This window comes from Saccoglossus kowalevskii, chromosome 4 (genome assembly GCF_978046115.1).
Source record: "Saccoglossus kowalevskii chromosome 4, keSacKowa6.1, whole genome shotgun sequence".
In the NCBI taxonomy this organism is placed as follows: domain Eukaryota; kingdom Metazoa; phylum Hemichordata; class Enteropneusta; family Harrimaniidae; genus Saccoglossus; species Saccoglossus kowalevskii.
In genome coordinates, this window is record NC_140644.1 from 244098 (window position 1) to 257042 (window position 12945).

Below are 12945 nucleotides of genomic sequence, written 5' to 3' on the forward strand. Positions count from 1 at the left end.
GTGTGTGATACCCGAATGTTGATTTATCATCCATGGTTTTGATTGATTCAAAACTGGCAGTAATCTCATGCCTTTTTGTGGCCGAAACAACAAAAAAACACAACAGTCTAAACAGCCTTCTTATAGTGTTGGCTCAGATCTGTTTAAGACACCAATTTACAATAGCAAATCAAACACTGCTCTGCCTGCAGTCAGCTATTTCAACTTACAGAGATATGATGGTCAGAACTTTATTTTGCTGTTGTTAGAACAAACATTTCGCTGATTTATATATGAAGAATTTTTGGCAGTGGTTATCAAATAGTTCTGCCAAGGTTTCAGTACTCTGGCCGGGCTGGAGTATTTTATACAGAGTGACAACGAGAGTCTTTCTAGCTTTTATGAAAGCATAAAAGGGGAATTGCAAATCAAATATTAAACAAAGCTCTGTATTTGCATCATTATAGTTGCTGCTATGTGGCATGTTTGGGGATGCAAATTTTGATCATGTCACTGACAGGGTTGGTGGCAAACTTTCAAAGTTAAAATGATTGTTTAGCCCAACGTATATTAACAAATGACTGTGATTTATGTCTTTGTACATAATGGAAATTATTGATTAGAAGTTCTCAGCCCCATGGGTTAAAGAGCTATAGGCATATAATAAATAAAATTATGCTCAGTCAAAAGCCATATATGGCTTTTCCTCAGACAACCATTAAACTTTATACTTGTATAATTTTTTTTCAAATAATATTTAATGTTTTCATTTTCAGCTCCAGATTGGACATCTATCAATTTACTTGTGGTTATATGCAAAGAATGCTCAGGTAAAGAAATGTAACGTACAATCTCTCATGGTAGTCTTGTGATGAGGTGTGATATCCATCCCAAACTTAATAATACACTACACTACCTGATGCTAAGATTATTATTAATGGCAGTTAATATCTTCCTTAGCACTTTTGCTGCTAAAGTACCTGAAACCAATAGATAGAAACTCTCATTGGGTGCCATCATTTTTCTGGACAAAATTTTGGTGCGATATATTGCCTTCATGTTTTTTTTGTTTTTTTTCTAAAACTGTTTTGATAATTTTGAACCAAATGTAAATTTTTCAAAATAATGTAATTTATGACCACTGCAAAAATAGGTAATTTTCCATTCACCTCAAGATCTTGCATATTGCGTAAAAGGCGTGGTTCGAACGTCTGTCACAAGAATCAACGAGTTGATTTTGAATTTATGTTTCTTTTTTATAGCTCAATGTCGTAATGGCGATCCTTGAGAGGGGAATATTACTTTGAGATACCATTACTTCATGAAAATTAATCATCATTAAATGTGTATAGCACATTATTAGGTGTGGAAATACCCAAAAATATTTTTGTGTTTGACTAACCCCATGGAATGTTCGAAAGCCACTATGTCAGAATGATCATTGTTTGTCTTGTTTTTTCATTCGATTTCATGCATAACACAGTCAATGGAAAATGCTCTATTATGAGTAGGCTTGAATCTATTCTTTGTTAATCTATCTATTATATGTAACCGTCATGGATTTTTACACTCCAAAAGGTGTGTTAATGAGTATGTTTCTTTTTTTCTATGACCAGGCTGTCATCGTTCTTTGGGTGTTGATGTTTCCAAAGTCAGATCATTGAGGATGGATAAGTTAGCACCACTTACCCAACAGGTATGTAAGTCGTATGAGTCACTTTTGGTGTCAGATTTAATAAATGATGGAGGAATAGATGCTTACCATACTTAAATCTAGTATCTTTGAGTCACATATTGGATTCGGATAAGAGTCTAGATGCAATAATGTGTTTAGCTTCACCTCACAACTTATTTCTCTTCTCTGAATCCAATGTGGCACTGAGGGGATTCATTATTGTTTAAATAGCTGGCCAAGGAAGGGAATGTATGTAATAATTAGTGAGACACAATTGAGCCAAATATTTAAAAGAGCCCGGATATTACCTATTAGTGGGCTGTGTGTAGCCTGTTATTTCAATTATACTTCTTTCAGGTGACCATGGAATACAGATTCAATGAATAAAGTGAAATATACATGTAAGCTGTTGATGATCAGTGGTCATAAACTGTTATATGGATAACATTGACCCTCAACCTTTTCACCACCAGACTTTCTCAGCCCAATTTTGTTTTCACTTTTTTCTTATATTCTTCAATATTTTTTTTAATTTTGGAGCCGACAGACAAAATTTTAGTCAATTTTTGGTTTTTATTCAAAAAATTTGGTTATTTTTATTCCAATCTTTGGAAGGAAAGTGCAGACTATAAACTAGACTATTTTGTGAATTTGTTATGAAAACAGGGAACTGGTGGTAAAAGGGTTAACCCACCAGCCCCATGTAATTTGACATTGACCTGACCAGATAAAAATTAATCCACAGTTTAAATGTATGTAGTGATAAAATATAAATCTGTGAGGAGTAGTCAAAAAACAAGATTTGATTTTTCAGTGTGAGTTTTTTGAATGATTTGTGTACCACCTTGATAGTTTAACTTGACATTTGTTTCATTTTTAGCTATTGTTAAAAGTGGGTAATGACACTGCCAATGCATTCTGGGAAGACAATCTTGATTCTCAAGACAAGATAACACCAGTTTGTGAAATGTAAGTCATGCAATTTTTTTTTTGTCCCTTGTCTGACAGTATAAATCACGGACCATCATTTTATCTGAGATTCCCTGGACTTATTTGGTTCAAAGCTGGTACAAAGGCACATTGATTGTTGTTTGTTAGTACCCGTTCGGACGCAGTCCGAAAACGAGACTTATGTTTTGACCCCCGTGCGTGCATGCATCCGGACCTGTATCTTAGACACGCCTGGACCAATTACATGTACAATCAAACTTCACACATACATGATACATGATATTATACATATGCACGTCAATTTGTTTCACGATCTGATTCAAGATGGCCAAATGACGGCCAATTTTGTGCTGCAAATCATCAAAATCAAACATTTTTCGGCTGTTTACAGATGGATTTTGTTCAAAATTGGTATATACATTAGACAATATATGACCTTGATGCACATCATTTTGTTTTTCAGATAAGATTAAAAATGGCCAACTGGCGGCCATTTTGTTTTAATGAATGTGGTTCTAGTGCCATATCTCTGACTTGCTTTGACTGATTATGTTCAAATTTAAAATATTCATTATAGATCATATCATAGAGAGACAGATATATTGATTTGATGATCCTATTAAAAATGGACGAATGGTGGCCATTTTTGTGCTAAAAAATCATCAAATATCAAGCATTTATGGATGGTTTTCGTTCAACTTGGTACATACATTAGACATTACGGTATCCTGATGCACGTCATTTTATTTTTCAGATTGGATTCAAAATGGCTGACTGGCGGCCATTTTGTTTTAATGAATAAGCTTCTAGAATCATATCTCCGACTTGTTTTGACAGATTATGTTCAAATTTTATATATTCGTTATACATCATGTTATATACAGACCCGCCAGAAAGTATTTACGCACTTGTCATTTGATCGTTTTCGTAACTAAAAATAACAATTCCGGGTAACATGATGTGTTGACTTTAAAATATACTAAATTTAAGAAGAACTAGTGCATTTTAGTCAAAATAAAATGATTGATTTGTGTTTAGTTTTTTTGTATGTAGATGTTATGGGAGCGCGCTCATTTGCATATCATTTGCATCTCATTAAAACTTCGCGCCATAAAACATGTGCGATAGTCGTGTCCTTTCTCATGCAAATTTGAACCAAATGGGAAGCTGAAATTATTTCAACACGCGCTTCTGGTCGGGAATACCTGTCAGTTGTAGTTCATGAATATTCCTATCGAGGTCATAGTGTTAGATACGTAATTTTTATTTACAAACATTGAGCCATGCCAAAAGTTAGGGAATTGTCAGAATTTACTAAAGGGAACATTGAAGCACTGTATACAGAAGGAGGGAAATTGCAAGAAGACTAAGAATTTCTGGAGGCTCCATACGTTTCAACCTGCGAAAACTTCGTCTGCGAGGTAGTATGGACAATCATCGTCAATCAGGTCGACCAAGGCGTACAACGCAACGCGAAGACCGGCTACTCATCAGGTCTAGTTTAGCGAATCGGTTTCACACCACCCGTGATTTGTGTGCCAATTTTAATCAACTCACTGGGAAAAGATTGAGTTTGAGCACTAGAAAATCAAGACTATATAAGGATGGTAATCTTCGCGGCTGTGTTGCAAAAAAGAAACCTAAACTACAACCTCGACACATCGCAGCGCGATTGCAATTTGCCAGACAACACATCGACTGGACTCCGGTGCAGTGGGCTCAAGTTATCTGGTTGGACGAATCAAAGTTTACGGTGTTTCGTAGCCGTGGAAGATTATTTGTACGTCAGAGACCAGGTGAAGAGTACGAGCTGAAATGCATTAAACCTACAATAACATTTGGTGGTGGTAGCGTCATGGTGTGGGGATGTTTTTCGGCTACCGGCCTACGGTCGCTGGTCCGTGTACCGACGACCATGAACCGATGGAAATATTTGGATATCCTGCAAAATGAAATGATACCGTCGGCACTAAGACTCGTTGAACCCAATTTTCATTTCCAACAGGATAATGCCTCCGTTCACACAGCATTGGCAGTGAGGGATTTTCTAAATAATGCACAAGAGTACGGATATTTTTTCGACAATTTTACCACTTTGAATTGGCCTGCACAGTCTCCAGATTTGAATCCCATTGAGAACCTTTTGGAGTTGATCGATTTAGAGGTGCATTCCCGACCAGTTGCTAACATCGAGGATTTATACGCGAGTATAATGGAAGCTTGGGGACAGTTCCAAGTGAACATGTGTCGGAAACTCGTCGATACCATGCCAAAACGGCTCAGAGAAGTCATCCAGCGAAGAGGTGGACACACGCATTATTGACAATCGCTGCGTTCTATGTCTTCATGAATATTCATGAGCTTGCGTTTACACGGTATTCTCCATAGAGAATTCGAACGTTTTTTCATTGTTTCGTTCAGACTGCCGTTTTTATTCAATCCTGCATGACAATGACAATTTTGTTGTTTTTATTGTGTGTAAAAACGCATATTTTATTAGATATATAAATATATTTATTCAAACCGTTATTGAGTTTATTTTATTGTATGATATCGTAGATAGTAGCTGCCTGTAGTGTGGTGCGTAAATACTTTCTGGCGGGTCTGTATATACATGTATTCAAAATGGCTGATTTTGAATGCTGTTCCAGAGCAATATCTCTCAATGTGGACAAGTACTTGTTTGACGATCAGATACAAATGTCAATCATTTTAATGTTAAAAAATCATATTCCTGACATGGTTATATTCCAGCTATATTACTATAAACAAAACTATGTACCGTATCTTAAATTTGATAACTAACGGGGACTGTGCCATGCATGGCTTGTTGTTTTTCATATCGTTGACTTTTTCTCTGTCATGCTTGTGCCGATTTCATTTAAAATGGCATTGATATCACTCATGGTGGGTTACTTCATCTGGCATTATCTATAACCGGGGAATTATCTTTTGGGTGCAAATTTGAATGTTGATACTTATAGTCCAGAAATGACTTTTTCTGTTAGTATTTCTTTTAAATTTTTTCCGGTGCACTAGACTGACATTTACTTCATCTGCTATCATCTAAAACTGGGGAATTACGTTTGTGTGCAAATTTGAATGTTGATACTTGTAGTCCAAAAATGACTTTTTCTGTTAATATTTTTTTCAGGCGCACTAGACTGACATTTATAGATAATAAGTACAGACATCACAGATACAGTAAACATGTAGAGCTGACAGATCAGGTATTGCATTATTTATTGTTTTTTCAACTCAATGAATGGAATAAGACTAAAATGACTACTAAGATCTTGTTGAGAGCAAGAGAACTGCACCACTTTTTAGTCCCCGTTCGAACGAAGTCCGAAAACGGGGACTTATGTTTTGACCTCCGTGTGTCCATGCGTGCGTGTGTGCTTGCGTCTGTGCGTGCGTCCGAACCTGTATCTTAGAAATGCCTGGACCAATCACAATCAAACTTCACACATACATCATATATGATATCATACATACGCACGTAAATTTGTTTCACGATCTGTGATTCAAGATGGCGGCCATTTTTGTCCTAAAAATCATCAAAATCAAGCATTTCCCGACTGTTTACAGATGGATTTTGTTCATACCTTGTATATATGTTGGACATTATAGGACCTTGATGAACATCATTTTGTTTTACGATCTGATTCAAGATGGCCGAATGGCGGCTATTTTTGTGCTAAAAAATCATAAAAATCAAGCATTTCTCAGCTGTTTACAGATGGATTTTGTTCAAACTTGATATATACATTAGACATGGGACTTTGATGCAAATAATTTTGTTTTTCAGATAACATTCAAAATGGCCAACTGGCGGCCATTTTGTTTTAATGAATGGGCTTCTAGACCCATATTTCCAACTTGTTTTGATTGATTATGTTCAAATTTTAAATATTCATTATACATCATGTCATAGATAGACAGATATATTGGTTTGACGATCCTATTCAAAATGGCCGAATGGTGGTCATTTTTGTGCTAAAAAATCATCAAATATCAAGCATTTCTGGCATTTATGGATGGATTTCGTTCAAACTTGGTACATACATTAGACATTACGGGTTCCTGATGCACGTCATTTTATTTTTCAGATCAGGCTCAAAATGGCTGTCCGGTGGCCATTTTGTTTTAATGAATGGGTTTCCAGACCCATATGTCTGACTTGTTTTGACTGATTATGTTCAAATTTTTAATATTCATTATACATCATGTCACAGATATACGGATATATTGGTTTGACGATCCTTTTCAAAGTGGCCTAATGGTGGCTATTTTTGTGCTAAAAAACTTGTTATATTGTTTAGATCGGGTTCTGAATGGCTGACTAGTGGCCATTTTGTTTTAATGAATGGGCTTCTAGAGCCATATCTCTGACATGCTTTGACTGACTATGTTCATATTTTATATATTCATTATACATATATTCATAATGGCTGATTTTGTTTTAATTAATGCTGTTCCAGACGATCAGATACAAATGTCAATCATTTAAATGTTAAACAATCATCATATTCCTGACATGTTTATATTCCAGCTATATTACTATAAACAAAACATTATATCTTAAATTTGATAACTAACAGGAACTGTGCCATGCATGGCTTGTTTTCTTCTCAAATAGTGTTCAGTTCTTTTCCATTGATTGATCTATTCTATGAGGTAGAGCTATGTTTTTTGTTTGCAGCATTCTATGTTGCTAAGATTTGCACAACTGTAGCATGTATTTCTATGGGCTCTGCGTGAGCTGTTGTGGAATGCCTGTCGAGAAATCAGCTATAAGGGTGATCTTGTTCAGGAGTCCATCATCGAGAGTCTCAACAATGAGCCAAAAATACAGTTTTTTAAGACCGTCGTTTTCACTGATTGTGGTTGCCCCGGATGCTCGCTCCGGAGAATATATATACTGGTATAATAGATGGAACAGTAGATACATTGATGGGAGAGACTGGAACACTATTTGATGGCAAAAACAAGTTGTGTTACAAGTTTTATGTTTTAATTTGTTGCTTGAATATTCACTATGTTAGTTAGTTTATCAAGATACTAAAACAAGGTATTTATTGGCTATAGTAAAAAAAAAACATCCATCTGTCACAGCATGCCATAATTTTGCGATATTGCACTGGGTATTTTTATGCTACCATATTAGAAAATGTGAAATCCAAATATGGAATGATTATACGCGTAAGCATCCTCTAATAATAAAAACAAACATGGCACCCTCCAGGGTTTGACTGGCCCCCCCACTCAAAGAAGTTTGCTAAAAATCTGTCATAAATTTGTTGGATCTCGGCATTCTCATGATATAACATTGGGAGGAAAAGATGTATAATGATAAGGTTATAATGAGGATACCGCAAAGTATGCACTCAGGCAGTACATGGTCGCATCAACCTCCACTGTGCGTCAGTCAATACTCCAGGTGTACTGTCTTCAGGAATACTTTGCGATATCTTCGTATATCATATTAGCTGATGTAGCTAAAACTATTTTACCATGATAATATTTAGCAATTTTTAGAAGTCCAGCTACATGTGTACTGGATGACAGATTCAGCCACAATAGAACTCAAATCATCAAACACAGGATGTCTGATTACACCACTCTTTACAACTTTTACCATTGGTAACTTGTTTAAATGTGGTCACTACTTTCTTGGAAATGACAGGTTAACACTCTTGCTAATTTCTATTTCAGTCATTATTATCTATTGGTAATTTTGATGACAATTTATCTGATGTGATGAATGTTGTTTTTGCAGGAGTTAATGTAAGTACATGATTATTGTCAATTTTACTTTGTGATTATGTTAATTTATTACCGCTGTATGTTAGAGCTATTTTTATGCCATATACCGGATTCTGCCGTAAATTCGCCCAGGGCAGTTCGGGTTTTTTAAAAAAAAAATTGGGACCAAGAAACCGCCCAGGGCGATTTTTCGGCAGTTTTTTTAAGGTGTTATTTCAATCTTTTCTGATGCCTAAAAGTTTCGCCGTAGTCATTGACAAGAGTATTGATGTTTATTGCGACAAGCGTGAATGTTAAATTATTCTTCAAATGTTCAGTTTATCTTTTGAAAACAACTAATTTTTTTATTTAAAATCAAATCATGCCATTTTTCCGTCAAAATCCAAGCCAAAAGATCGTACAACAACATTGACAAATCTCTTTCATGCTGCGTTCAATAACATTAACATATTTAAATGAGCTATGGTATTTTGAACACGTTGGCATCATCCATCGTTTTCATTGGTTAATTATCGATTAATTGACCTGTCAGGTCAAAGAACACAGTCTCAGGTCAAACATGCGATCGGAATCATTCGCTTACGATGAAATAATTAAGTTGAAATTTATTTGCATTTCATAACAATTCAATGAATTTATTTTTTGCACGTTATTATAATCATTACTAGGTATTATATTATAGCATTATCAATACCAGTGGATTTTATGATGTCATTGCAGCAGATTATTCGCAATAATGTATTACATTATTGAGCATCAAGGCCCTGTCCCATGGATATGAATACAATGTTGATTTCGAAAACAATAAAGAAGAAACTATTGAAAATGAAGAAATATTGTTAGATAACAAATATTTAATACCACAATCGACATCAAATAAAATGGTCCATAACCAATAACAGCAGATTTCAATATCGAAATCAGTCAATATTCTGAAGGCATCGTCGTCGCCTTATCGTGTTGATGAAGTGAGGTTAACTGAGGATAATTTATCCAAGCAAATGCGATAAACGAAATGGGGGTACAATGTATGTCTACGAGTACAGAGAGATGAATTTGTTCTGTTTTTGTACTACAAAATTTGCGAAACGAGATTGACGAAAGACCGTCGTGACTCTTATTTCCTCGGTGTCGACTCCCGGTAAATGTAACAGTTCGGGCACAGTTTGTATAAATAAATGAAAGTATCCGTGTTCCCAGGTGTGTATCTGTTTATTTATACAGTGAGATTAAAATCACTGTTGGTTCTCCTTCTAGGATGGCTAACACCCACTGGCCCTCCGGTCATGTTCATTCGCCCGCTACGCTATGTTTGGCTTCATAGTATTCGTCAAATCCCCGCCCTCCCGTGAAATTTAAAATAATTATTACACAGAAAGAACAGTTGCCAATAATATCTACCTTGATTGTTTGAAAAAACTCGTGGGATGGTGTAATGATGCAACTATGTACATGTGCCCGGGTACGCGTCCCTACGCACAGTCGATCCAGCTGGACCACGGCGGCGATCTAGCGTAGTGTAGTGCAAGCAGCGGTGGACACCGATACGGCGTACCAGTCCCCGGTACCAGTCACGGTGTGTCGTTCGCTCGGGCTATCACTGTAATGCTACTCCACATCACACATCAGTCACTCATTCACTCGCAATGTAAATGAGTTCAATACAATTATATTTGATGGATTAAAACTAGTTTCTTCCTTAGTTTGCCATATGAGATTGTGGAAACAATTTCCAGAAAGACATTTTAAATTATTCAGATTCACGGGGCAGTGACTTTGAAACTATTCCGTTCACTGTAGATTTTTCTCCAAATTTTTTCGCTTTTTAGAGGCAGCAAATCCACTGGTAATGCCAACGCTACAAAATAATAACAATAATGAACTTCCTGACAACCCATAATGGACTCAAGCACACTTTGTGCTCCATATATGTACTCGGCTAACGCCTCGTACATATATGTCGCACAAAGTGAGCTTTCGCCCATTATGGGTTGGCAGGTCGTTCATTATTGTTTAAATAATCCACAATTGTAAAACGCAGCATGACCGGATTGCGATACCGCGATCATTTGCTACTAAGCAATGCAGTTGCAGTCTGTTTTTATTTGAAACGTCTTTTACTAATAAAATGAAACAATATAATTGTATTTGGTGCACGAGGTTCGAATGATTCAGTGAAAATGAAATCCAATGAATATACCTTTTTAGCTCCGCTGTCGACTTTGTCGAGTGGAGCTTATCATATGAGTGATTGTCCGTCGTCGTCGTTTACTTTTTCGCCTTCTTCTTGAAAACTACAAGCCTGAATGCTTTGATACTTGGTGTATATGTACTTTGGGTAGACCTCTCTCAGATTTGTTCATTTCATGATCATATCTTCAATTCTCTAATTTTGGTGAATATTTTTTGTCATTTTTGGTAAAAAGTGATATTTTCGACTTCTTGTTAAAAAACGCAAGTCCAATTGCTTTGATATTACATATATAGGTACTACATGTGGACCACTCTCAAATTTGTTTATTTCATGATGATATCTTCAATTCTCTAATTTTGATGAATATTTTTGTCATTTTTGGTAAAAAGTGATATTTTCGTCTTCTTGTTAAAAACCACAATCATTTATGGTGAAAAATGATATTTTTGAATTCTAGTTGAAAACAGCAAGTCCCATAGCATTGATACTATACATATTGTTCATTTTCTAATGATATCTTCTGTTCTTTAATTGAAATGTGCATTGCTTACAGCGGAGCTATCTCAGCCGAGAGGCTGCTTGTTTCCTATAATTTTACCTTCAACTCGTCAAAAATCAGTGAAAATAAATTCCATACAAAACACCCAAAAGTCTTTTTAGCAAAAATAATGTATTTTACAGTTATCAAAATGTAGCCAAATGTGACTACCCCTGTACATTTATTACTATGAGCTTATATCAGAAATTTTCTTCTAAAAGGAGAAATCAAGCTAATAAGTGTGTATGTATGTATCTACAGGTGGGGGGGGGGGGGGTATATTTGTGTATGACAGTTACATGTAAATAAGATATAATAATAAGAAATGCTTACACATGTATTACCATTTCTTTTATTGGTTTGTTGAACTTTGTTATTACAGTTAAATGTCACTAATGCAAGTGGAAAAACTGGTAAGTGGAATAACTCTGTTTTCATTGATAATCTCATTTTGTACAGTCTCTTATTAGCACTAGAAATAATATTTGTTTAGGTGATAAATCATAGACTTCCTCTCTCTAGAGTCTATAGTTGAATAGATGATTTTCCATTCACTTGAAGAGCTTGTCTAATATGTGAAAGAAATGAACATCTGCTGCGAAAATCGATTGATTTGATTTTGAAATTGAATTGAATGTCAAAATAGCATGCTTTCAGATTGGTCATCACTGAGATACATTTACTCTTACTTGATTTACACGTATACTTGACTGTTTGTGCATAAAAAAAACATATTGCAAATATAGCAAAATGACTTGCAACTTTGCAAAACACTTTGGTCTTTGCCCAATCTAGACTTGTCGGTGCCACTTGAGTGACGGACGCGGGGTTGTCGGTTTGGTGAATTGCAAGTATTACCTAGCGTGCTTTACAGCAACCATTCTTTATTTTTTTATAATTATATTGTAATTATTTTCAGTAATTTTTAAAATCACAAGTTGGGTGTTGCTAGATCTGTCATAAAATGTCAACCCCTCGCTCATTTTAGTCAGTTACAAAAATGGACTAGACATAATAATAATACCCCGTCATTTTCAAACTGCAGTTGAAAAAGTGATTCGATCAAGGAAGGCACTTCTGATTTGACAAAGTCCATCAAACCGTTATAATCAAGTATTCCACCTTGGTATAAAATCTGAATTTGATACATAATGCACCAGTAATGTAAAAACAACTTTTAGTTTGGCCCAAAACTGTCGTGAAACTGCAGAGGCTCCCGCTAAGAATCTTTAATTTGAGCCTTCTCGCCAACGACGAGTTCATTAATACCTGGGGTTACTCAACACTCTGGAGTTGTTTTGTAAATTACGCTATGTCAGGTGGACTCAGATGGTTATCAAAATTTAAAATAACACTTTGAATGCATATACAACATATAACCTGTTAATATATGGTAACCAACGCGTGTCGTTTTGAAAACAGCGTTTTACCCGCATCTTGCAAGATAATGGAATGATTCCAATTGTGGGCGTGCCAATACAACATCGCCATCAAGTCTAGATTAGAAAAGACCCAAGTGTTTTGCAAAGTTCCAAGATATATTGCTAACTGACTGTCCGAATAATTCTTAGAACGGCTGTAACTGATATTTGAGTGCATATATTGTATTCACTGACCTTTATTTTGTACTCACATTTTTTGCCAATTTCAGCAATAAGAATCAAATGGAGTGAGGATTTGCATTTCAAAAGCAAATTTCAGATACAGTATATATAATTATCATAAATGAGGGCTTTTATTTTTATTTTTGATGGAAACCTAAATTTTATAAAAAAAAATAACCACATTTTTACTTGATCTGTTCGATAAAAAAAAGCATTAATATTTTTTCTTGGTCTT

At 35.5% G+C, this 12945-nt stretch overlaps 1 protein-coding gene across 1 annotated transcript in view; it reads left to right on the forward strand.

Annotated features, from left to right (window-relative positions):
- The window catches only part of LOC102808881 (uncharacterized), a 161063-nt gene that overhangs the window by 80808 nt on the left and 67310 nt on the right, over positions 1-12945 (forward strand). Inside the window, exons 15-20 of the mRNA XM_085498188.1 lie at positions 756-809; positions 1596-1675; positions 2535-2623; positions 5760-5835; positions 8324-8395; positions 11489-11519. Of these exons, the coding sequence (XP_085354314.1) occupies positions 756-809; positions 1596-1675; positions 2535-2623; positions 5760-5835; positions 8324-8395; positions 11489-11519 (402 nt within the window). The remainder of the gene's footprint in view (positions 1-755; positions 810-1595; positions 1676-2534; positions 2624-5759; positions 5836-8323; positions 8396-11488; positions 11520-12945) is intronic.